The sequence below is a fragment of the Octopus sinensis genome, linkage group LG20 (assembly GCF_006345805.1).
Source record: "Octopus sinensis linkage group LG20, ASM634580v1, whole genome shotgun sequence".
Classification (NCBI taxonomy): Eukaryota; Metazoa; Mollusca; class Cephalopoda; order Octopoda; family Octopodidae; genus Octopus; species Octopus sinensis.
This window is the reverse complement of record NC_043016.1, coordinates 28,208,483-28,236,367: the sequence shown is the minus strand read 5'-3', so window position 1 is coordinate 28,236,367 and position 27,885 is coordinate 28,208,483. Positions and strand designations below refer to the sequence as shown.

The 27,885-nt window shown below is 37.8% G+C and overlaps 1 protein-coding gene and 1 long non-coding RNA gene across 2 annotated transcripts; both read right to left on the bottom strand.

Annotated features, from left to right (window-relative positions):
- Positions 1-3: 3 nt before the first annotated feature.
- On the bottom strand, positions 4-21,801 carry LOC118767334. Its single transcript, XR_005003252.1, has 3 exons — positions 21,319-21,801; positions 17,813-17,819; positions 4-17 (listed from the first exon to the last, which is right to left on the bottom strand). It is a non-coding gene; the product is annotated as an uncharacterized LOC118767334 (long non-coding RNA).
- A 67-nt stretch (positions 21,802-21,868) lies between these two features.
- On the bottom strand, positions 21,869-26,087 carry LOC115222697. The gene is made up of 3 exons (XM_029793022.2): positions 25,964-26,087; positions 23,243-23,383; positions 21,869-22,075 (listed from the first exon to the last, which is right to left on the bottom strand). The coding sequence occupies exons 1-3, from the start codon at positions 25,994-25,996 to the stop codon at positions 21,902-21,904; spliced, it is 348 nt and encodes a 115-aa protein (XP_029648882.1). The 5' UTR covers positions 25,997-26,087; the 3' UTR covers positions 21,869-21,901.
- Positions 26,088-27,885: the final 1,798 nt, after the last annotated feature.

The window sequence follows — 27,885 nt, the reverse complement described above, 5'->3', positions numbered from 1 at the left end:
ACTTCTAGCAGGTAAAGCTTGGCTGAGTCATGCCATCTTGGTTGGCGTTTATCAGAAATCAAGGGGGAGGTAAATGACATTCGCTTATGTTGAGATAATAACTTTAGGGCAAATTGGCCAACAGTTGGAATTCAACTTGGAACTGGAACAATAGAATGATTGCATTACAGAATTAATTCTCATCCATCTTTTAACCTCTGATCAAACACCACCAGGGCATATAGTCATGCTATTTAGCTCTCATTAATTTTAGGCCACAGGTCTAATTAGACAGGAGGTAGCTTAAAAGTCTGCACACAGTGTGGCTTTTAAGCTAGTACAGTGTCAAGAGAGGGATTGCTCATTACCTACGACATCGAGCAAAAACTATAAGTAACAATCCTGGCATATACTACTAAGAAATGATCAAACTGAGAAACACTACAATGTAGCAACTGCCCAGCAAGCATACTATCTACCCTAGCTAGGAGGAGGGAAGAAGATGAAATCCAAGAAAACAGTGCCATGGTATGACTACCCTATGTCAGTGGCCTCAGAAAAGACAAAAGATCTGTGGTCCATATGACATCAGGATGGTATTGAGAAGTAATTCAACACTTAGCAGATATCTCTTCCAAGTGAAGGCCCTCATACAAGAGAATATAACCAAAAACTGTGTGCAGCTGTGGTAAGGTTTACAAAGGAGAGACATGCTACCCCCTTGAAGTATGAGTAGGGGAACATCAGAAAACCATGACATGGAGGGATATTGATAAGTCAGGTATAGCCAATTACATTTGGGAAAATGAAGGCCACCAGCCACTATGGAATGAGGTCAGAATATCAGATAGAGAGCACCACTGGAAAATTAGAAAACTTAGGCAGTTTTCCTATGTGTGCTACTTGCTTAACCCTTTCATTACTGTATTTATTTTGAGATGCTCTGTGTTTCTTTCAATTACTTTAAATATAACAAAGAATTTAGTGAAATAACTTAGTTATCATTCAACCAGTGTTAGGAACATAAATTGTGATTAAGGTTTGGTGAAAGATTTTAATTCAAAACTTATGAAAACAAGACCTTTGTACTACAGAGCCATAGGCAGTTTCAGTCGGGTTGGTAACGAAAGGGTTAGGCAGGTCAAGTGCAGAGTTAAATACAATATGGGAACAAATAATTAAGGAAGAAAAGGGCAGACTGCCACAAAAGTAATACCATTAGATTACACGGGCATTAAGTGTATAAGCCTTAAAAATTCACTGTGTCACTGCCTACGGACATAGCATAGTGGGTAAAGATGTTGGTTAATGCAATGTAGTCACCTAGAGGTTCTGAGTCCAATCCCTGACAAGGCGCTAAGGTGAAGTCACAAGAAAATGAACTGAAGCAAAAATTGCAGAGTGGAATGAATACAGTGTACCTATGTAGATCAAACAAGATAGAATAGAGAGAGGCGGAGGGGGGATTGTCTTTTATCAGCTGGGCATTGTGTATTGTCACTCATAACTTGCATATGATGGTGAAGGTTTAATTTTTCATTGGTGCAATATACAATTGATTTACATGTATATAAATATAAACAAACTAACATGTTTTTTGTGTGTTTTTTTAAGCATCAAAATGTGTATTGTATTGATGCAAATAAAATGATATTTTTCCAAACACATAATTGCCATTAGAACAGCAGAAATTTGTTAGTGGGCAGTTTAACGTAATGGTAAAGCACTCAGCCAGAGTTGTGAGGGATGTGGGTTTGAGTCCAATGGCTGTTTGTTGACAAATTTTTCCACTCTGTTAGGATAATTAACCCAATATTTCTGCTGTTCTAACAGCAATTGTTTGAAAAAAAAATCTTATTTGTATTGTGCAATACAATTTATTATTTCCTAAAAGAAGGAATATATTGTATTATTAAGTTTTCATAGTATTGTTGCTTAAGATTTTAGAAGGTAGTTGTCATTAAAATAATTAACAATGTCTTTATTATATGCATACATATCATTTGGAATTAAACATTTTTTAAATGACTCGATATTAATGACCACCTTGCTCAAATTATTTCATTCTTAAAAACATTTTCAGACGAGAAAAAAAATTTTTAATAAAATTTATGAATTTTTCTATGAAGGTTTTTGTTTTTTATTCTTTCAAGCAAAAAGGAAAAAAAAAGATTTCTCCTTTGTCTTGTTTTAGTCATTGGACTGTGGTCATGCTGAAGCAACACCTTGAAGGATCTTTGTTGAAAAGTTCATTCCTTTGGGTTTTGAAGACTAGTACTTATTCTGTTGGTCTCTTTTGCCTAGATGGGTGAGGAGTGAATATAATAATGAACACACGTTTAGGGATGATATATAGAGAAGAGTGAAAAATCTAGAAATTGGGTAAAGTTGCAAGGTAGATGTGAATAGTGGGGATAAGGAGTGGAGAGTAGGAACTAACTGACAGTAGAAGGCAGAGTAAGAAATAGTAGAATAGTAATGATAATACCACTGAGAGGGACAGGAGATGAGAGAAAGAGATGATGTGTGGTTGAAGACATTTAATGTAGAAAGTGACGGGAGAGAACAGCATTAAAAAAGGATGGTTAATAAATGAAATGGTTCTAGGTTGTAAGAGGAATAGGTGGTATCAGTGAAGTACGGCTGTTCAGTACAATTACGACAGCAGAATACTGCAGTTTAGAGAAATGATAGATGGTAAGAAAGTCCTAAGAAGGAAACTGGGTTGGGTAGATGTGATGTTATCATCATCATCATCATCATCGTTTAACATCCACCTTCCATGCAGGCATGGGTTAGACAGTTTGACAGGAGCTGGACAGGTTGAAGACTACCCCAGGCTAGTGCTTCCAGAATCTTAGTGTCATTCAGGTGGATAGATTTCTAAAGAACCATATATTACCAGCAGTTCTTTTGTCATCTCTGTGATGTTCAGGGTCCAGAGATCAGCCTTCACACTTGATTCCATGTCTTCCTCTATTGCAAAACTCTATTTAAATATGGTGATCAGCACTTTATGCAGCTGTCCTTATCTGTACATGTTGCATGAAGTCTTCTTGCACATTACATCTGATTCTTCTTATGCCTAAGTTTTTCTCCACATATGTGTACAGTCTCGTTCATGCAAACTTTCATTGTTTCCTTCATTTTTCCCCACAGTTTTCTCAAAACTTCTGCATTCAAGGCCCATGCTTGCTTTAATGCAGGATGACAATTGTAACACAAGCATGACTCAGTCTGCCCTTCACTGTAAAAAAAAAAAAGGGTTTTGTTGTCAGTAGTAGTAGTAGCTCTCTGAACTTCCTGCAACCTGTTCTTACTCACGCTACATTACTTACAGAACCACAACCAATTGTTTACTAGTTAAGCTATCGACTACTTTTTAATGAACTATTGTTAGTAGGAAACAAGACATCTTATTTCTTTACTGCCCACAAGGGGCTACATACAGAGGGGACAAACGGATTAAGTTGATTATACTGAGCCCAGTGCGTAACTGGTACTTATTTAATCGACCCTGAAAGGGTGAAAGGCAAAGTCTACCTTGGTGGAATTTGAACTCAGAACGTAGCAGCAGATGAAATAACTACTTCTTTACTACCCACAAGGGGCTAAACACAGAGGGGACAGACAAATGGATTAAGTCAATTACATCGACCTCAGTGTGTAACTGGTACTTAATTTATCGACCCCAAAAGGATGAAAGGCAAAGTCAACCTCGGCGGAATTTGAACTCAGAACGTAACGGCAGACGAAATACCGCTAAGCATTTCACCCACTGTGCTAACAATTCTGCCAGCTTGCCGCCTTAAAACAAGACATAATCCTGCTACCATCAGGGAAAAGATCATGCTCAATGTGTTGAAAAGTAGTGATTAGAAACCCATTGTTGTACTCCATAAAACGTATTGATGCACAATGAGTGTTGTGGGATCATAGACCAGCTAATAGAGAAATCTAGTTTTGTAAGTAGCAGATGCACTTAAATGACATGCACTAAGAGCTTTATTTGCTGATGTGCATAGCACATGTGGAACTAAATTAAATTTTGAATTAAAAGCAGATCTGATAAAACATACCACATGATATTGTGTATTGTTAGAGCTGCTTTTAATGTGCGAACTGCCTTGCTACACAGCAGTAAAAATTGAGCCATGACTGCTGAATATATGCATAGGCTTGAAAGAAATGAAGCTAGTATGATCCGCTGGATGTGTCATGTCAGTGTGCATACACAACAGAGAGAAAAGTTAGGCATAAGAAGCATCAAATGTATGCAAGAGAGATGATTATACTGGTATGATCATGTGTTGCATGTGGGTGAGGACAGCTGTGTGAAGTGTCACACCCTAACAGTGGAAGTGGTAGACCCAAGAAGACATGGGATGAGGTAGTGAAACATGACCTTCAAATGTTGGGCCTCACATAAGCAATGACAAGTGACTGAGACCTTTGGCGATATGCTGTGCTTGAGAAAACCCAGAAAGTTAAGCGAGATTGCAGCTATGGCTGATGCCAGTGTTGCATAACCAGCCCATTTAAAAGTACCCTTGAATCATTGGGCAATATGATGTGCTTGAGAAGACCTGTTGAGTCAAGTGAAATCAAAATCGTAGTTTTGGCCAGTGCCACCTGACTGGAACCCATGCTAGTGCTGCCTGACTGGCTCCCCATGCCAGTGGCACATAAAAAGCACCATTGCACCATTCGAATGTGGTCAATGCCAGTACTACCTGACTGGCTCCTGTGCCGGTGGCATGTAAAAAGCACATGCTACACTCTCAGAGTGGTTGGCATTAGGAACAATATCCAGCTGTAGAAACCTTGCCAGATCAGATTGTAGCCTGGTGCAGCCTACTGGCCTGCCGTTCCTCAATGAAATTGTTCAACCCATGTCAGCATGGAAAGCAGATGTTAAACAATTATGATGATGATGTGTTATGCTGCAGCACATCAGCAAATACACTTCACCCTATTTGCATATATGTACCAGCCTGGTGATTCAATTCATTTCAAGGAGCTGAAACAATAGCAAACTATTATCTATTATTCTCGATCACCTTAGACGAGTTGTCTTGCTTCTCTTAGACAGTCAGTTTTCTTTAATACTTAATGTCATGTAGGGAGCTTTCCTAGGACACTGTCTTACAGTAAATTATTTTATAAACAAAACACATATATGTACGTGTGACTGATAATGTTCACTGCATTAGAGCAGCTTTCAATTCGAATGCTTTCTCTAAGTTAACAAATGCCAGTAATAGTGGTTTCTTCTTAGCCAAGTATTTCTCCTGTAGTTGCATCCATAATCTCTCTTCTGTGTATGAAACCAAACTATTTTTCCATCTACTTCATGATTTCTTTTTGCATAACTTTTGAAAATAAGCAGATTTTTCTCTGAAATTTTGTGACTTTTCCTCAAAATCTCTCCATAACTAATTCTGAAAATAATTTTCCCTGTTGCAATAGAGACTGCAGGAGTTGAACAGGCAATATAAAGCAATGATATTTCTTCAATTTTTCTCATTACAAAATTTGGTGATACATACTGCCTTTGTAACTGAAACAAGATTACCAATGTAATGTATGTATTTTGAGTTGCATGGTTACCATGGAAGCAATTTTTCATTAGTTTTGCAAAACAGAAGAAACTTGGATAAAATTGATGACATCATCAGATAAATGCTGACACCAGCTCACACTTTTTATCAGTGTATAAAGTCAAGTTTAATCAAATAGTAACAGTGAAAGTACCATCATACATATATGCAGAGGATATGAAGACGATAGTGATCGGAAAGGAAAATTACAAGAAACTGGAAGAAATGTGTGGGGATAGTATTGACCCACTAGGAGTAAGGGTGGAATTCAAAGAATTGTTGCCGGTTGTGGATTTGGATCTTTTCAGTTTGAACGGCAGTTTTTTCTAGCGGTGTCATATGAAATTGTCACCCATAATTATGACCCTAGTATCGATCTATTGCATTTCAATCTGTTTTAGGGTTAGGGGTGGGAGGAAGGGTATCTTTTTTCTTCACAAATGTAAATAAACCCAATCTGTTTCTTAAACGAGGGACATATTCATACGGCACAGAATGTTTTTTCCTCAATAGACGTCAGTGATTGGTTGAAATTGAAGAAAAAACAACAACAAATATCTTACAAACTATAGAATTTTCTCAATAAAGCCAAGAGAAAAGATGTTTTATAAACACATTCTACCAGTATATCATCATCATCATCATCGTCGTTTAACGTCCGTTCTCCATGCTAGCATGGGTTGGACGGTTCGACCGGGGTTCTGGGAAGCCAGAAGGCTGCACCAGGCTCCAGTCTAATTTGGCAATGTTTCTACAGCTGGATGCCCTTCCTAACGCCAACCACTCCGTGAGTGTAGTGGGTGCTTTTTACGTGCCACCTGCACAGGTGCCAGGCGGGGCTGGCAACGGCCACGGTCAGATTGGTGTATTTTATGTGCCACCGGCACGGAAGCCAGTCGAGGCGGTGCTGGCATCGGCCACGAGTTGGATAGCGCTTTTTACGTACCACCAGACCAGGGATCCTGGCTGGTTCAATTCGATTTCGATTTCGCTTGCCCCAACATGTCTTCACAAGCAAAGGAGGTTGGCATGGGTGCCTGTCGTACGGTCGCATTGGAGTATTTTACGTGCCACGGCCACGAGTCGGATAGTGCTTTTTACGTACCACCAGGCCAGGGATTCTGGCTGGTTCAATTCGGTTTCGATTTCGATTTCGCTTGCCCCAACATGTCTTCGCAAGCATGGGGGGTTGGCATGGGTGTCTGTCGTCGGATGAGGTTCTATATCGACTTCGCTTGCTTCAGCCGGTCTTTGTGTCCAAGGGAGGAAAGGCATTCATAAGTGGGCTGGGTTCACTTGTCCTGCCTGGTCTTCTCACGTACAGAATATTTCCAAAGGTCTCGGTCTCTGGTCATTTCCTCAGTGAGGCCTAAAGTTCGAAGGTCGTGCTTCACCACCTCGTCCCAGGTTTTCCTGGGTCTACCTCTCCCACGGGTTCCCTCAACTGCTAGGGATTGGCACTTTCTCACACACCTATCTTCATCCATTCTCGCCACATGACCATACCAGCGCAATCGTCTCTCTTGCACACCACAACTGATGCTACTTAGGTACAACATTTCTCTCAAGGTGCTAACGCTCTGTCGAGTATGTACACTGACATTACACATCCATCGGAGCATACTGGCTTCATTCCTCACGAGCTTACGCATGTCCTCAGCAGTCACGGCCCATGTTTCGCTGCCATGTAGCATGGCTGTTCGTACACACGCATCATACAGTCTGCCTTTTACTCTGAGCAAGAGGCCTTTAGTCACCAGCAGAGGTAAGAGCTCCCTAAACTTTGCCCAGGCTATTCTTATTCTAGCAGTTACACTTTCAGCGCACCCACCCCCACTACTGACTTGGTCACCTAGATAACGGAAGCTATCAACTACTTCTAGTTTTTCCCCCTGGAAAGTGACGGAAGTTGTTTTCTGCAGATTTTCGGAGGTTAATGCTCCCGAGCATCTGCCACATACAAAAACTATCTTCCCAGTTAGCCTACCTTTGACATTGCTGCACCTCTTATGTGTCCATAGCTTACACTGGGTACATCTTATAGAGTTTCTACCTACACCTTTTCTACAGATCGAGCAGGGCCATCTTCCTGAAGATATTTGTGGATTGTCTACCTTTCTACTTATTAGTACTTTGGTTTTAGCTAGGTTGACTCTAAGGCCCCTTGATTCTAAACCCTCCTTCCACACCTGGAACTTCTCCTCCAGTTCTGATAGTGACTCAGCAATAAGAGCAAGGTCGTCAGCGTAGAGGAGCTCCCAGGGACAGCCTGTCTTGAATTCCTCCGTAATTGCCTGGAGTACTATGATAAATAGGAGGGGGCTGAGTACTGAACCCTGGTGGACCCCAACCTCTACTTTGAATTCTTCTGTGTACATGTTGCCAACCCTAACCTTACTTACGGCATCTCTGTACATGGCTTGCACAGTCCTCACCAGCCATTCATCTATCCCTAGTTTCCTCATTGACCACCAGATAAGGGATCGGGGGACCCTATCAAAAGCTTTCTCCATGTCAACGAAAGCAAGGTACAGGGGCTTATCTTTGGCTAGGTATTTCTCCTGCAGCTGCCTTACCAGGAATATAGCATCAGTGGTACTTTTCCCTGGCACGAACCCAAACTGCATCTCATCTAAACTAACTCTCTCTCTAATTAGTTGGGCTATGACCCTCTCCGTAACCTTCATTACTTGATCCAACAGCTTGATACCTCTGTAATTATTTGTATCTAGGGCATCACCTTTACCTTTGTAGCAGTTGACTAGTATGCTGCTGCACCAGTCATTGGGTATGACTCCTTCGTGTATCACCTGGTTGACTATACGGGTGACTAGGTTATAGCCGACACTGCCAGATATTTTGAGCATCTCTGCAGTAATTCCTGATGGGCCTGGGGCTTCCCTGTCTTCATGCTTCTAATTGCCTTAGCTACCACGGAACTATCAACTCGGATAGCTGGTCCCTCTGTAGGGTCAACATTCGGCAGACTCTCTTTATCCCATTCATTTTCCTCATTCAGTAACCTTTCATAGTGGCGTCTCCAAGCTTCTCTCTTTGCATCCTCATTTAGCGCAAGTGAACCATCCTCCATGCGAACACATTTCTCTCCTACCACATCACGATTCTCTCTCACACACTGTCTTGCAACACGAAATACCTCAAGTCTTTCATCCTCACGGCGCAGGACATGAAGTTTAAAATTTTTTAGTTACCTAGAAATTATGTTAAAAACTGCCGTTCAAACTGAAAAGATCCGTGGATTTAATAGAAATTGAACCATTGATGAAGTACTATTATAAAGAAAATATGTTAAATTGAGAGGAAAAAGAAAGAGTAAAGTGTTTTATGTTATTTTTAAAAAATAGTGAAAAATAGAACAATTGTAAATAATGTATATAACGGTTCAAATGGTACCACATGGGAGTGGGGCCCATGCGACCATTTTCATTTTTCATTTTTTATATAATTTCATCACATTTACATTCGTTTATGTTTTTGAGTCCACTGTGGTCTTGTCTGTCCTTGGGGCTTTATGCCTAATAAAGAAATCGTATCAATCAATGATTTGTATCCCTGCCAAGTTTCACTGACAAAGTGAAATATGATAAGAGGAACTGATTTATAGTTGTGAGAGAGCAACAGAGTAGAAAATATAGGAGAGACATGTGTGGAAGGGATAGGCTGGGAAAAAGAAAGGATATGTAACAAGTTGATGAGAAAGAGAACAAAATGGTAAGGGTGATGAAGTAACATGTGTATAAAGGTCTCGCATTTAAAGGGGAAGGGAAAAAGGGAAATGAAAAGTGAGAAGGGGATGAAGCTGGCATAGATCCAACCTGTTAAGTTGGCTGTTATATTTTCTGAACAAATACCTTCCCTGTTAATTGTGAGACCTAAATAACAAAACTTATCAAACTGCTTCCAGTGAGCCATCTAAGCATGTTAGAAAAACTATTTCTTGTTTGTTCATAGTGGATCTTATGCATACAACAAAGCTTATATTATTCGATAGACTGCCTGTGATTCCACTACATGTCTTGCATGCTCGTAGCATACATCAGGTACAGTGTGTGAAGTTTATACCTTCACCTTTCCTGCATATCAAGCAAGGCTAGTTTCCCTCAAGAAACTGGAGTCCTGTGTTCTTTCCTACTTATTAAAATTCATATTTTTGCTAAACTTATCTTGCAGATTAAACAAAACGATTCTAAGGGCATAATTAAAGAACAAAAGAAATGAATGTAAAGACTTACATTTCAATCCTTGGTCATGAATCTGTTATATACCTGTGTGTGTATGTGTATATATAGTGAATAACCAAAATACATGCATTGTGTGTGTGTGTGTGTAAATATATATATATAGTTAATCCAAACATGAAAACAAAGAGAAAACACAACACGAGGACGTGAAACAAGTATAGTGTTATTGGACGCTCAAGAAAGGAAAGAAGGAGAATTTAACGTTTCGAGTGGAGCTCTTTGTCAGAAACATAGAAAAAGAAAAGTTCCAAGGAAGGGAAGAGGAAGGAAAAAAATTACCAATGTACATACACAATACATGTGTTTTGGTTACTGAATTCACAGAGAGAAAATGTCTAGGGAGAGGCTCCCTAATAACACTAAGTGTTAAAACAACTGAAAGTCATAGATTAGGCAAGACAAGTCACCTTGGATGGAATCAAGAGTGATGGATACTGGTATTTAGCCAATATTGTAACTTACCAGCACCTTGGATTTGGTTCAAACCAAAAACAAACTGAATCGCTGGTCTATGACTATATACAGATAATGTGAAAGCTATTGGATGGTTGTGCAACAGCAATGTACATGTGTAAGTAAATTGAATTACAACTTAAAAAGCAATGTAATCATTTTTGATCACATCATGTTTTGAATCGCTGTGTTACTACGGAGCCTCTCCTCTGACACTATTCCACAGTGAATAAATACACAGCAACCAAATACCTCATTATCTAATTAATGACATAAATGAATCAGTGGAGGTGCAATGGCCCAGTGGTTAGGGCAGTGGACTCGCTGTTTCGATTCCCAGACCGGGCGTTGTGTGTGTTTATTGAGCAAAAACACCTAAAAGCTCCAGGAGGTGGTGGCGACCCCTAATGTACTCTTTCGTCACAACTTTCTCTCATTCTCTCTTCCTGTTTCTTGAGTAATGCTGCGATGGACTAGCGTCCCATCCAGCTGGGGGGAAGACATACGCCACAGAAACCAGGAAACCAGGCCCATGAGCCTGGCTAGGCTTGAAAAGGGTGAACAAAAATAATAAATGAATCAGCAAAATTCCAAATGTCCCTATCTAGTGAAACCACAGCCAAGGGAATGGATTTGGGTGGATTTACAGGGAAAGATTTATTTGATTTATACTTTTTTTCCTCACCTCATTCACAAATATATTCTCTGTTGATTAAGACATCACTTATAACATACTAACATACAATTAAATTGTCATATTTCCCATTGCTTCTTCCCACCTTCTATATTGGTAACTTTTTCTTCACTCTTTTCAACATTTTCCTTCAATTTCTTCTGCTAGTTTTCATATTCATCCCTCATTAAATGTTTATCATACTGTTGCCAACATGAATGCTTGGTCCCCTGTTGAGTCCACCATGGGAAGAATGAGGGTCTTCTCTCTTTTCTTACCTTGAAACAAAGATGGAAAACCCTCTGCTTTTCATACAATTTCCTTGTTTAACAGCTTTTTATAATAACAGTTATGCTTCTTTTTATTCAATGTCCCCAAGAACAAGAGTATCCTTAAAATTCTGCACACACTTCTAGACTACAACATCTAGACTTACTCAGAATATTTTCAAATCTGTTGCTTTCTATTTCTCCTTTTTGCTAAGTACATCTGGTGTCTAACTTCTTTTCTAGCTACTTGGTATAGTTCTCTGCTGCCCACTTTCTTCTAGTCTATCCTTTTCAAGACTGTCTCTTAGCTTTTATGGCTCAATCTATAGTAATGTTCCACCAACAGGTCTAGTTCCAACTTGCTCTAACCACAGATCTTTCTTGTAGCTTCAGCAAGTTGTCAAGTAGGGAACTTCCAACTGTTCTATTTTTAATATGTCTTCAGGCCTCCTGTTTTTTTTTCAAATAGTTCAACTGTACCTTTCCTAAATTTCTTATTGTTCATAATGTGTTAATGTAGTAGTGTTAAGCTAGCATATATATATATATATATATATAATAACAAGTTAATAAATAAAACATATGCATACATACATACATATATGTACATACCTACATCTATATGCATATATACATGCATATATGAGTACAGGACACCACAAATAAACGTAGAACCACGAGAAACGAAAACATAAAATCAAAAACAAAAAAAACAGTTTTTTTTTAACAACGAAAAAACAGAGTACAATACAAACAATACAAGGAATATTCCCCTTCATCAGCTGCCCCTGTTTCGACTCAATGCGTGTTTCGAAGGTAAGGGCAGAACACAATCCGGCCGAAGCAGTCCTTCCTGCAAAATGAATTAAATAAAATTCTTTTGCAGAGGGGTAAAAAAAGCGACAAGAACAGGACGTAAAAGCAATACAAATGAAGAAAAAAACAGTACAAATAAAGAATAAAAACAGGACAAGGAAACCAACAATAAGGGCTTTTTTTTTCTTCTGTTTTTTAAGCCTAGACGGTGGAAAAATTCGTTAGAACGCATTCCGAAGATTGGCTTGCAGAAGAGAGAAAAAAACCGATGCTGACTTGTTGAAAGCAGCGGGCAGAAAGAAAGTTAGCAGTCCTCCGGTCAGCAGCCAGAGAGAGAGGAGGAGGAGTGAGAGAGAGGAAAAGAAACCAGAAAGGGTGAAAAATAAGAAAGAGAGAGACAGGTAGAGAGGAAGACAGACAGGCAGGGAGGAAAGGTCAAGTAAAGAGTTAAGAGTGCGGGTCATAATTATTGAAATAAAAACTTACTTGGAGAAGACTAGAATTGGGCAGATTTTAAGCTAGTTCCTGTGAAGGGCTCTTCATTAGGCCTTGGGCCCACCAACAATGACACTTCATGCATTGAGTACATATTAAATTTTATTAAACTTCAATATTTTTCAAGCAATGAACAATTTTGATCAAAACAATGATATAACTTGTTGACTTTGAACTTATTGCAAAGCTGCATGATAAACGACAGTACCACCATCATCACATCTGCCATACACACACCATTCAGACTTCTAACATCACCACCATCAATACCTCTGACGTTGCTGCCTTCATCACCATCACCACTGTCTTTCACATTGCTTACTCTCACTTCATCCCTCACTGCCTCAGCTACCACCACTGCCTCCATCACAACTACAGCTCATACTATTGCTATCACCCCATTACCATCACAAAGTGTGTGTTCCTTCAGTATGTTACTTCAGCATCTTACTTCAATGGTCAGTCCCTCTTTCTCTTACATAACCCCTCTTTGTCTCTCATATTAGTCCCACTGCCACCATCAGCACTATTACTTTTAATAAAAACACCAACTCTCCCTAAATTTCTTTGTCTCTCTTTCATTTCCTCTCCTTTTTTTTTCTCTCTCTCTGTCTTCACCACCACCCTCACTGTCTCTATGCCTACTATTATTCTCACCCCAACATGAGCAATAGTCAGAGTGTCAATGAATAGTGAGAGAGGGGCCAAAGTGTGACACACTGACACAAACTTTTGCATGGCTAAGGCGGCAAGCTGGCAGAAACGTTAGTGCGCCAGGCGAAGTGCTTAGCAGTATTTTGTCTGTCGTTATGCTCTGAGTTCAAATTCCGCCGAGGTCGACTTTACCTTTCATCCTTCCGGGGGTCGATAAATAAAGTACCAGTTTCGCACTGGGGTCGATGTAATCGACTTACTCCCTTTGTCTGTCCTTGATTGTCCCCTCTATGTTTAGCCCCTTGTGGGCAGTAAAGAAATATATATATTAGATATAAGGAGGGAGGCTGAAAAGTTCCTGGCTTTGGGTAAAATAAAATACTGGAAGATCAGTTAATTATGATTTTATTCAACATATACCCTTCTCAGATTCACACACTTATTGCTGAAGTCCTTCAGTTTTTCTAAGCCTTGTAAAAGAACTTGGAAGGTTGGGCTAGAACTTTTCAGCAACACTCATTGTTTCTCCAAGCAACCTTCAAGTTCTGAGCACATAGTCTGTTCTATTTGGAAATCAGGACACTGGTACATGAGAAATTACACAAACAAGGTTGATGCGAAAAGTGGGAGGGTGAATAAAAAATGTAGAGAGGATGGGGTCCACCAGTACGCCAAAAGAAATTTATCCATATACTTGCATTTGCTGAAAATTCCAGAACTGGAATTAAGTGGTGTGGTGGAATTCTTTAATTTAAAAAGAATGTGCGAGGCCCTGAATCTTACCCACTTGACTAGGCATGTATGATAAACACTTCTCTATGAGGCAGAAGTCACAGCAATACTTCAAGATAATCTAACTGGAAAGAAAAATTACATTGGTTCAGGAAAAGGTGATTTCAAGAGATTTTATGAAAACCACCTATCTTCTTTCTGACACATTGGCAAAAGTAAAGCCACTAAATTGGCTAGCGATGTATGGGGTTTGAAGACCAACTGAACACCACATACAATCAAATGGAGAATTGTAGAGAAATCCATGCCATATGTTAATGGATCTAAGAAATGCAATTCATGTGTAGCTGAAAGATTGCACGTTCTTTTTAAGTTTAAGAATTATTCTATAATTAGTTTAATTATGGTTTTATGGTCAAAAGGAAACCTAACTCAAATTTTCTTTTTCCATTTTTATTTACCCCTCTACTTTTTGCATCAACATCCTTAGTTCCAAATAGAATAGGCCATGTGCTCAGAGCCTATAGATTGCTTGGAGAAACAATGTATGTTATAAAATCCAGCCTAGACACTTGTCTTCACAGTAAGAAACTCAATAGCTCATATCTTTATACTGAACATTAAATGGTATTTTTCACTGGATGGAGTTCTTTTTATTGATCATATCTTAACAGAACAGTGGACTGTGTGTGAGTGTATATGTGTGTGTGTGTGTATATAAATATATATATATCTGCTGTCATGGGTTGGATGGTTCAACATGAAATGACAAACCAAAGTGATGTGCTAATCTCTGCTTTAGTATAGTTTCTGTAGCTGATGACAATAATTTCCCAGAATGTACTGGGTGCATTTTTTGTGCCACCAGCATTGGTGAGGTCACCAAGTATTTACAAGACAATACCCCTCAACTGAGTAGGTTAGAGTGTTGAGGAATATGAAAGTATGATAGAAGTACAGGAACAGGTGTCTTGCAGAAATATGTCAGCATGGAAAAAAGGGATGTTGAATGAATGATACACACACACACATGTATAGAGAGAGAGGAGGGAGATAGACACTATAAATTGTTCACTTCAATTACTCTCAATCATCATATACTTCCTCTCTTCACCACCACCCCAACTCCATTGTTCTATCATTGCTCTCTCTCTCTCTCTTTTTGTATTCACTATATTGATATCAGTGCCTTGAAGTAAACCAATACACCAGAGCATAGTAAAGGATCTTTAATCTAGCAGAGCACAAGACAATTTCTCTACCACTGGTGCCATGATAAAATGCATCGAATACACTCTAAATTGTAGTGGTCAAGAAGTATCTTTCGCCTTGTTGCACTCAGTACACCCTGCCCTTCCTACCAAACTAAAATTGAGAAATGTAAACTTCTGTTTTTATTTGAGTTGATCCTTATTCTGAGTTACTGTGTTACTAGATTGGGGCAATCTGCCCAATCCATGCCAGCAAGGATGAGAAATAGTAATTTACATGCCTGATGTTTTATGATGAAAATGAATATTCTGCTTTACTGAAATAAAGTTGTATATTGAAAAAAAAAAAAAAAAAGAAAAGAAGAAAAGAAAATCAACACAAGTTGAAAAAATAGTTTATTAGAAAGAAAATATATATTTTTACATAAGTATATATTTATATACAACATTATATACATTCTTCTGAGTACTGGTACTGCACTAGAGAAGTGGGCACCACTCTCATGGATTTATAACATCATTAACAGGCACATATTTCTCCTGGGTACTGGTGAAGTACAGATAACAGATAACTAAGCTATACAGTGTATCTTGGGTACGTTTACCTGGTAAAGCCCATTCAAATTCTAATTTCAGCCAAATTGAGAGAGAGAGAAAGAAATTCTCTGGAAAGTGCTGCCCCAGCATAGCCAAGGTCTAGTGATGGAAACCAGTAAAAGATTTCCAGAAATACATCTCTACTCTTTTTAATATGTTCAGACAATGGCTTAAGTATATCTAAAGCTACAATTGAATGTTTGAATTGTTAAATTGTTATTATCAAAGGACACAATTAGGTATTTTTTCTGAAACTGACTAGACATTGCTGAGGAATATAAGTAGTTTAACATTAAAATTCACTAATAATCAAAATATAATTAAATATAAACAATGTATCAGTAGTTAAAAAAAAATGCTGGTCTGAATTATCACCTTTGTTTCTTCTACCACATTCATAAAACACTGTTAACAGAAGTTAACATGTTCCTTATATAACAAGTAATAATCCCTACAGCATTTAAGGGGAAAGTAGACATCACCTATTGTGTTCCCTATATAACTAGCCATAACCTGGAGGATCACTGTATGAAAGTAGTAGGGCTTTGCTAACAGGAGCAATGGATACAGTGAGACCAGGCACTTGAATGCCTCATGTCCTGTAAAGAAATTTGGAGCACTTATCAAAGACCAAAATTTTCTCCTGTTTGCCATCACTGGCATCATACCAACTACAAATAACCTTAAAATATGCAGCAAAGAGGAAGACCCATTCTGCAAGCAGTGTGGAACAACTTTTTGCACCCTGTGCTATGTTTTGACTGGAAGCCCCAGCATGTTGAGGTTAAGTTGATGCAAGTTGAGAGGCAATGTTAAGGTTCTTGCTGAAATTAGCAAATAGACAGTACTCAACCTGCAAATGGGAAATCCTATTTTAGTATGTTTCATCATACATTTCTTCAAAGTTACTCATTCTCAGTGTTGCTGTCTATACTACTCCTACTCTCATCATCACTGGAATTCTCTGCAATAGGATCTGGGTCATCAGTATCTTCTTCAAACAATAAATCATCCTCAGTAACATCAAGGGCATTACCACTGACACATTTTAGAAATGATATCACATCTACCTCTTTTACAGCATTCTTTCACATATTTCAATCAATAAACCATTTAAAAGATTCATATGCGAGTAGTGGAGCAAGTGAATGCAGATTTCAGATTTTGAAGTGACATCAAGAGGAAGAAGAAAGTGGCTATTTAACCCTTTGGTGTTTAAGCTGGCTATATCCGGCCCAAATATCCTACATGTTTACATTCAAACTGGCCATATCTAACCCCTCACACCTAACCTACATTGACATTCTAAGAATAAACTATCACACCATTGAAACTTCAAAGCTGTAAGATAATGTATGATTAATTGAAAATAATTTGAGTGAAAAAAGTATTACATTTAACAGATTAATCTCAACACTAAAGGGTTAAGAGAGCTATGTTCCTATGGCTAACCCCAGTTCATGTTCCATATTGGAACTCAAACTACAAATGGGAAATCCTACAACTAACAGCTCTAAAAGACTAGTTTTATCAATTCTAAAACCAGCAAACACACACCTTTTCCTAATTATTCATCAAAGTTAACAGCATAATAATCAAATTTAGTCTGTAAATTCAAAGCATTTAAAGAAAAAGAATGGCCAAGAAAAGAAAAGTGAACTCTGTCTCATGCAGAAAGTGCAGCAGCTACTCAAAGTATTTCTCATATTTATTTCATGTGTATGTGACTATTGCTAGTGGGGGAAGATCCATGGGCAACCGTGAATAATGGACCACAAATTACAAAGACTGTATTTAATAAAGTTAGGGACAGCACTGTGTCATGCTTCTAACACAATATCAGAGAGAATACACTAGAGCAGACCAAGGAATGATGATATACTTTGTCACGAGGCACCACACATGGAGAAGTGGCTGGACCAGAATTTTCGCTTTACAAGATTGGACTTACGGTCTTGGTCAGATGAGTACCTGAGGCAGGAACAAAGCCAGTGTCTGGGGCATCTCTGCTCACCTTGATCAAAGCACAAGTGTGGATAAATTTGAACATTGTGAGGGCTTTCAGAAGAACTCACAAACTGAATTTTCTACAAGCAATTGGTCTAAGATATCGATATTATCCAAAGAAACATTCATCATGACAGCATCAAAACAGTAAGACCTATGTTTTAAGTGGTGTAACAGAAGGAACAAAACAAAAACAATGAGCAACAACAGACCTCATATTTAGAGAAGGTGTGTTGCTATGGTTCACCCCAGTACATGACTGGCACTTCATTTTGTTGATATACTTAGTCTAGATTTCCATTGGACCACTTTCAAAAGAACTCACAGACTGAATTTGCCACGATTAATTGATCTCAGATGCTGATATTATCCAAGGAAACATTCTTCATAACAGTATAAAGACAGTAACATCCATACTTTCAGTTGTGTAACAGAAGAAACCAAAGAAAAACAATAAGCAACAACAGACCTTATAGAGAAGGTGTGTTACTATGGCTGCTCATAGTACATGACTGGCACTTCATTCTGTTGATTTTAAAAGGATCACATCCATCTTCCTCAGATTCTAACTCCGAATGGGAAATCCTACAACTAAGTGTTCCAATGGAAATCTAGATTAGTTTTATCAGTTCTAAAACCTGCAAACACAAACACCTTTCCTTAATTATTCATCAAAGGTAACAGCAATACAATTAAATTTAGTCTGTAAATTGAAAATCTTAAAAGAAAACATACAGGAGTGGCTGTGTGGTAAGTAGCTTACTAACCAACCACATGGTTTCGGGTTCAGTCCCACTGTGTGGCATCTTGGGCAAGTGTCTTCTGCTATAGCCCCGGGCCAACCAAAGCCTTGTGAGTGGATTTGGTAGACGGAAACTGAAAGAAGCCTGTCGTATATATGTATATATATATGTGTGTGTGTGTGTGTTTCTGTGTCTGTGTTTGTCCCCCGAGCATTGCTTGACAACCAATGCTGGTGTGTTTACATCCCCGTCACTTAGCGGTTCGGCAAAAGAGACCGATAGAATAAGTACTGGGCTTACAAAGAATAAGTTCCGGGGTCGATTTGCTCGACTAAAGGCGGTGCTCCAGCATGGCCGCAGTCAAATGATTGAAACAAGTAAAAGAGTAAAAGAGTAAAGAGAGTAAGAGAGGAAAAGTGATCCCAAGTTGCTCCTGCACTTTCTGCATTCAGCAAAGTATCTCTGATATTTATTTCATGTGTAATGTTGTTGGCAGGTCACTTTTGAGTGCTACTGGTAACATGTAACCCAGTACAACCTGTTGCATGGTCGGGCTGTTGGTGACTAAACTGGCAACCCCACCAAGCTTGCTTGGTGAGGAGGGTGTTTATTGGACACCCTGCGGGATGAAAAACAAAACCCGCCAAAGGACAGAGGAACTCTTGAGAGTCAACAGCTATCCAATAAATGTGTAATTATATATTTACTGTATATCTGCTTTTTTTCTCGCTAATTTTTATATATTATATATATTTATAGCTTGCTCATTATATAAATTTTTATATACTTCACATCATATATTTTATGTATATTTTGGATATCAAGACCCCCTCCTGGGGAAGGCTAAGGGAGTAAACCCCAACAGAAAATCCGGAACTGGAGTTCCTAAGGCGGCCTGACACAACACGTCATCACCGACAACTCTTGTGACGCATCTGGTACCAAACTGTATCGACCCATCGTTCCCTTGGAGCCACCAGCTGCGTGGAGAGGGGGGATCAAACTGCATGGGAAACAGCTGATCCCTCGTATAAACCTGCCCAGGCCTTGTGGCTCAACAGAAGAGGAATGTTATTGGCAGTGGCAGGAGATCCATTGCTATCCATGAAAATTGAGTAAACAGATTGGAAGGAGCAGTATGTAACATTCTTAAGGATAGCACCAAAAAGTGCTATGTCAGTAAACCAATGATAATAACACAGAAAGAAAGAATACCAAGACATAGTCTAAGGAGAGGTGGGATAATCTGCAAAATGGGGCACACACATGGAGAAGGAATTTGATTTACTAGATTGGACACTGCAAAACAGGAGGGTATAAGCAGATAATGCTATGACAGTAGCAGAGTATTTTATAGGAAACATGCTATGAAGATTTGTTATAGAAAATCAGAATGAAAGGCATCTAATACTAATTAGGGGCCTAGACAGATAGGAAAGAAGTCACAGTAAGAAGGACATCTCTGCTGAACTTCATCAATGCACAACAAGAGTGGATGATCTGAATATTCTGAGGGGTTTGTGAAGAACTCAGACTGAATTTGCCATAAGTGATCTCAGATGTTGATATAGTGTCATCTCTTAGAATGTTGACCAACATAATAAGGATAGTGTGACCCATCATTTCAGTGGAATATTGGTCATGCCATCATACCTTTGGTGCAAAAGAATAAAAACAAAAACACGAAAAGCAAAACAAAAATAATAAGCAGACTTAATATTTAGGAAACTTGTGTTTCCAAATGGGAAATCCTACGAGTAACTGTCGTAGTAGACATGTAAAGTAGCTCCATTAATTCTAAAACCAGCAACACACACCACTTTTTCTTAATTATTCATCAAAGGTAACAGCAAAACAATGAAATTTAGTCTGTAAATTCAAAGCTTTGAATAAAGAATAAAAAAAGAATAGGAAAGGGAAAGTGAACCGAGTAGCTGCTGCACTTTCTGCATGGGACAAAGTATTTCTCTTATTTATTTCATGTGTAATGTTGTGACCATTACTAGTGGGGGAACATCCATGGGCATCCGTGATGAATAGACCACAAATTACAAAGGCAGCATTTAATAGTGTTAGGGGTAGCACTCCAAAAAAAACTGAGACAAGCTACTAACGCATATCAGAGAGAATACCTAAAGCAGACCTAGGTGAGGTGGAATTATCTACCAAGTGGGGGCACAACACATGAAGAAGCAGTTGAACCAGAATTTGTGCTTTAAGAGATTGGACACTGCATGGCAGGAATGTGTAACTAGATGATGCAACAACCCTGGCAAAGTCTTTAACAGCAAACATGACATGAATATTCAAATCAAAATGAAAACATCTAATATTACATGGGGGCTTAGGTAGAAGAACTCCTGAAGCAGGAATAAAGCTACAGTGACTAGGGCATGTCTGCTCAATTTGATCAAATCACAAGCATGTATGAATCCAAACATTGTGGGCTTTTGGAAGAACTCAAAGATTGAATTTGCTTCGAGTAATTCACCTCAGATATTGACACTGTCTTGGATAGTATTCTAAAAGGTGAGTGTATCTGGTAGGTAAGTGCCATCATTTAATTGATAAGACAAATTTGTGAAACAAAGGAAAAAAATAAACAATAAGCAGCATGATCCCAGTAGGTAGTGTTTGATAGCAGAATTGAGGAAAGAGGTAAGACAGCAAAAATGCAAGTTAGAAAGGAAAAGTGACCTCCAAATAGCTCCTGCAGTTTCTCAAAAAAAAAAAAAAAAACCCCAGAAAAGAAGCGTCTCTTATTTTTTTTACCAAAGAATTATTCTCCCCTGCAACATTTGTAAAATATTAATGATCTCTAATAGACCTTGAAAATAAAAAAAAATAATTTTTTTGAAATGAGTTGACACACCAGTCCCAATTTATTAAAACTGGAAATAGGCGATGGGGGTGAGGGGACGGATATCAGTTGTTTACTTAATTGCTGTGAAGCCATTAAACTATTGTAGATTTAATTATAGTTACATAAACAGGATTAAAGAAATATATATAATTACAACTATTCCTAAGAGCAATGATTATTATATTGAAATATATCAATTAGACTTTAGAGGAAAAATGATGTGAAGATTATATAGTATTGCCTAAACTGTTTGATTCATAGAAAAGTCACCTGTGAGGTGATTAAAAATTCCATAATATTTGGAATATTAATTATCTTTATCAGTAAAAACAAACAGTAAATCTAGACTCAAATGAAAATAACTACCATCTAAAATTATGTCATGTTCTTCATAGCTAGTTAATTCTACTTCAAAAAATGTGCCAGGAGAAAAATCATTTCAAAAATAAACATTTATAAAGAAATTATGAAAAAATATATTTGCTTCAGCCAAACACGTTACCATTTATTTGCATAGGAGTTGCAAATGAAGTCTTTTGCAAAGTATTTATGTTGCCTTTTTCTTTATTGGGTATCTTCGTCGTGCATTTATCATAATGAGACCAACAATTGCAAGTACAAATGGAAGGAACCAAGTGAAGAACAACCACATATTCTCCAGTTTAGGATATCCTAGCATGAAGTGGCTTTGGGTTATCACAGCAAAAATTATGATTGTTGTCTGAGAGAGACAGAAAAAAAAAACGCAGATAAACTTTGGCAAACAACATTGAAATGGAGAACAGAATCAAAAAACAATACAGCTTATTGCAACAGTTGACAATTTGAGTGAGAAAAATACATTTAAACTGTATAAACAGGAACTAATTAAAGAGTATTGTAGACATTTATATATTAAGAGGTTGAATGGCAAATTTGGCCAACTAAAGCCAGTTATGAAAAATGGCCAACCAAATAACAGTTCCTCCAATGTTCATTGATGTATTCCATAACAGTTTTGTTTCTTTTATGAAAGCCAAAAGTGCCATGAACTGAAAAGGCCTAGAACTTTACTGTCAATGACAAACTATATTACTTGGTGTGCATGTGCTCCAATCTGAGGAAAAGTAACCAGACATAAAAATCTGGCTGAAAAATATCTCACAATATGAAATACAGAATTGGAAAGCATAAAAGCCTGCATGACCTACAGCACCATGTAAATCTAAGAATATTAGATAAATCTGTTTGATTAATTAAAATGCAAGGAAAAAGAAAAATGCACACTGATTTGTGGAATATTCTGTATAACACTGTATGTTGTGCATTTTCAATTTATTCTATACACTAATAGAGAATGTTGATATTAGTCACTTGATATAACCGTAAAATACTCTGGAAAGCTTACAATATATAACCACATGGTCAAAATGATTACAGCTGCTTTTCATTAGATCAACAAGTTATTACTGGCCTTGCAGTAAACAAGAAGGACTTAATAGTTTCATTAAGCTATATACTCATCAATACAATTCAGCTATAAGCAGGACTAAAAGTTCAACTACCCTTATTTCTATAGTGTAACTATCATGAAGAACCAAGCTTGCAATTCAGAAACTATATTAAATTGGCTGACAAACTTTTTGATCATTTGTTCAATCAAGCAAAGCTGTTTTAGCATGTCCACTAGCATAAACTGGTAGACTAATTAACAAATAGCATGTACCTGTCTACCAAACATCAATTTAATTATAGCAAGGCTAAATAAAAGAGAACAGCCTCTTTTAGAAATATTCACACCATGAAATACAATAATTGGTAGTAATAAATCAGAAATTTAGATACATTTGACTTGTAAAACATACACATTTAATAGAAGGAAAAAAAAAAATCAAAAAACAATACTTACGTAAACACGAGAGAGTAAAACTGATTTTATATCTCTTTCTAGGTAAAAACTCGTAGAGTACCAAGATAACCAAATACCACCAAGTGTCGATCCACCCACAAGTTGAGTTATATATACATGGATTAGATCAGGTTTTGGAGACTGAAGAAATGGAAAGAAAATAACAACAGTAGTGGGAATTACTTGTTTAATATACTGAAGGGATCAAAACGAGGCCAATACAAAGAAAATATAATAGTGGAGACTGTTATATCCAAACACACAGATGCTAGGTTAGCCTAACCACCAAAGGCAAGTACCTTATTTTAGTATGTTATTTTCTGACCTAAAAGTGCTTCTGAAGAGTAAGCCCTTTTGTTTAGGCCTTCTTAGCCACTAACACCCACCTTTCTAAACAAGTTATTGTAACAACACCTCCCACTCCCTTCTCTGCTGAAAACTGGAAGACAAAGAGTCCCTATCTTCAGTTCTTTCAGTTACCCCTCATCATGCTATATCTTACAAAGACAGAAGGAAAAGGTAAAATGCCTGTCCTTTCCTGTCAACATGATTGATGGACTCCCCAAAACAGCAATTAATTTTGATAGTGCAAAACAAGCTTTGTTGCCCTGCATCTTGGCATATGACATGTGAAACTGACCAGGCAGCTGCAGATTATCTACAGTCCCTGGCACATTCCTGTTGATTCAATGAGCTTTTCCTCTCCAGCAAGAACTTATTACATACATTATAACTAACAATTATCACTGAGATACAATTAGTACATAATTACCATAAAGTACAATAATTTATTACATACATCACCACTAGTGTAGCTAGTGGGGTGGGCAGTAGGGGTGGTCTGCTCCAAGCAGCACTTTTAAAGGGGCATTACTTTCGGGTCTGCTGTATGCAATACGTCTTTTGTGAGGTCCAGGGGTCGGCAAACGGAAGGGCCGTTCCAGATGGCACACACTCTAGCTATGCTAATGTACACCACTACTTAAAACTTGGGATAACAATTATACTTTATGGGAAAATTAGAGAAAAGAAGAAAAAAAGTTTTAGAAAATATTTTCTCTCAATTGTGTAGAAAGTTGTCAAGCAGAGAACTTGTTTGCATGACATAAAACATTTAATATTGTTTATAGCAGTTAGTTCATTAAATATAACATACATACTTAAATACACAAAACACATACAATCAATATAAAGTAATCATCACTAAAATGTTAAATTGCTTGTTGATAATTAAGAGACTTTAATTATTAACGGGTTAAAAAAAAAAGCAGTTTAATTAGGTTTTTGTGACCAAAAATTATGAACAACCTCAAATAGGTTTTTCTTATTGTATAATAATATTAATTCTTCCTAATTTTGGCACAAGCTGCTAAAGTCTAGGGGATGGTGCTTAACTAGTACATATCTTAACTCCAAAAGGATGAATGGCAAAGTCAACCCCAGTAAAGCAAGAAGAAATGGGCACTAAGCATTTTCTCAGACTTGATAACAATTTGACCAGCAATGTGCTTCTTCTATCCATCCAGTGCTCAAAGAAATTGGTACCAAACAAAAAAAACTGAGATGAAGCCATAAAAATGACACAGATTTATTGCTGGTGAGGGAATTCTTCCACTCCATCAATGACATGGTGACATGGGAAGTAATAAAAGACAAATGAAAGAAGCCATATAAAATGAGGGGAGACAGAAGGATCTCTACTAACAGGCAAGGGAAAACTGGAACCCAAGGGCATTGTGATTGGCATGCCTAACAAAAAGAGGTTGAGCATGCCTGTTCTATACAATAGCTCAAATTAAATAACTGCGAGAAATAACAGCCAAATCACCCTTCAACTCCACTTTACTATCTTAAAATATGGAAGGGCAAAGGCGATAGGACTGACATCAAGATGGGATGGTCAAAACTGGAACATCCCTCAGGATAGTTCAACTCCTTAGCAATAATCTAGGGCTAAAAAGCATTATTTTGTTTGGCTCAAAGTCAGCTTTATTCAAAGACATTCTTGCCACCACCATCTAGTCTTTATCTCATACACACATTCCCACTCCTTGCTGTTATTTCTAGCTGATTAGAAACCAAAGAGAAGCTCCCTTTTGTCTGTTCAAATTCTCAGTAGTTACCAGATTTAAATCATGAAAGGGCAACAAGACCTTACCTTCTGTTCTCCCAAACCCTGCTACCTTTGTATGTAGGTAGCACAGTAAGGTATAGTTAACTGTAGCATATCCATGACTAACACGCTTAACTGGCAACAATCCAGTAAACCACATATCAATCAACTGTGCCATCAATATGCTTTCCCTCTAGTGCTCCTATCCATATGTTTAGGTTGTCACTGTTCCCTTTTGTATACCTTTCTTTTCAATAAGGAGGTATTTGAACCATATTTTGCTAATAATGTTTTACGGTAAGTCTAAACTGTCATTATTTTGTACAAGAGGAGGATAAAAAAATTAACACAATGACAGATGGTACTGTCTGTTTTAGAAAAGTTTAAAATCAGCAATCAGTGATTCCCTACTTTCATCTCTTACAGATTGTGTAACCCAGCTCAGGTCAGAGAAACGGACCATACCTAATTATGCTGACAAATTGGGAGCAAGATAAATATTTATTAACAGCAGCAGTTTTATTATTCATACAGTTAACAGATCCAACATTAGACATGTTGCCAATGTCAGCTGGTGAAAATTAGAAAGATTAAAAGAGAAAACTTACAAACAAGGTAGTCAAAAAATGTGGAAAAGCCATATATGCCAGCCCTGACAGAAACGTAACAAAGAATTCAATTCTTATCAACTGTGTCGATAAGTTTTGAAATTCATAGTGACCAAGTCTTGGTTGATTTTTCACAATTTGGACTAAATTAACCATTAACCACACGATGAAATACCCAATAAAGTAATAATACTGTCAAGGAAAGAAAAATAAATCATTATTAGTTATATATTTAATAAAACAAATGGAATAGTATAACATTAAAAATGGTGTAGATTCAACAGAGAATAGTCATCATCATCGTGTTACATCCACAGTGTTATAACATTTCTAATATTTAATTCTGCAGAGGCAAAAATGAAGGATATCAATGATCCTCACCACATGATATTCATCTCTCTCTCTTTCTCTCTATCTAAGTGAGAGAGAGAGAAAGAGGGAGAGACAGATTCTGTCTGGAAGGTGTGAGGTGAATCTGTGGAAAAGAGGACGTAGAGTAAAGTGGTGCAAAATGACCTTCAGATGTTAAGCAATTAGCAAAACTTGAGAAGACCTGTCCACCTAAGTAATCTGGACATCCTAAAGGCATGTTGTTTATGCCTCTGTCCTTGAAAAATCTCTCCTCCATCTGTGTGTCACTCACTTCATTCACCTCTCCTTTATCTCCCACTCTTGCAATTTTCACACAATCTATCCTTCAACATGTTCCTCACACCTCCTCCTTCTCCCTGTATTCACTCACTGCATTTTCCTCCCTTTTATTTCCAGTGCATGTGAGCTTATCTGCCCATTCACCCTATCCAATCCTCTGTACCACTTTACTTATATACACTCCCTTGTAACTTGATGGTATACCCCAACCCATTTTCACCATCTTCTCTCTCACTCCTCTCCTGGGTTAGCCACCTCCCTCAATACCACTAGCTCTTCAGACAACAGGGTTTAGTTTTGCAAGTTTCTTGGTGACCTCACTGCAGTTGGTACCACATGAAAAGCATCCAGTACACTCTGCAAAGTGGTAGCCATTAGGAAGGTTATCCAGTTGTGGAAACCACACCAAAGCAGAAAGTAGGACTTGGTTTGTCCTTTGGCTTGTTGGTTTCTGTTAAACTGTCCAACCCATGCCAGCATGGAAAGCAGGCATTACATGATGATGTTTTATTAATTAGACTTGTGTCATTATCATCATCATAATTCTGATTCAACGTGCATTTTCTACTTTCAGCTCCATACTTATTTCTGGAGCAAAGTATTGCTGAACATGGGTAGAGAACAAGTTTCTAAACTACAAATGATTACAATATATGAGACTATAAAAATCTGCAAGACCTTCCTATGATTTAAAGGATAATGTAAAAAACAAGATGCTTTCCCTCACAACCTTGCTACCAAGCAAATGGCCGGTCAAAATCTATTCTAATTTAAAAAGGGAAAGAGAAACAATCAAACTTAGATTTGTACATATACATACATACATACAACCTATAAAATGTGACTTTGTAGCAGTATTTTTACTCTACCCCACTTGGACACACACCATACCTGCAGACACTCTCACACATACATGTACCTTGTACAAAGAACAGAAATCAAACATGTCAATGACAACAACAAATGATTTAAGGCTGCAACTGAGTTTCAAGTCATCACTTGCTGAAGTTCCTTCTCTTCTAGGAACTACAAATAGTGAAAACAAGGCAACGAGCAGAGAGGGGGGGGGGTGATTATATCAAGGAATAAGGAATCAAACTCATTCTAAAGATGATATACACTACAGGAAATTAAGAAAATTAGAAAACCCTAGGGTGAAGGAAGGGGCTACCATGGTTCCACTAAAATAAACAGAATATTATTCAACATACACTAGATTTTGATTATGTAATCAGTCAAAGTGTTCATTTTCAACTATCAGTCTCTACAAG

What these genes read in the sequence shown, in the direction of transcription:
- LOC115222697 (XM_029793022.2), bottom strand. Translation starts at nt 25,996, where the DNA reads ATGGCTTTTCCACATTTTTTGACTACCTTGTTT. An exon ending in ATTTTTTGACTACCTTGTTT is followed by an intron (nt 23,384 to 25,963) that starts GTAAGTTTTCTC and finishes CCATTTCTTCAG; the next exon opens with TCTCCAAAACCTGATCTAAT. An exon ending in TTTTACTCTCTCGTGTTTAC is followed by an intron (nt 22,076 to 23,242) that starts GTAAGTATTGTT and finishes TGTCTCTCTCAG; the next exon opens with ACAACAATCATAATTTTTGC.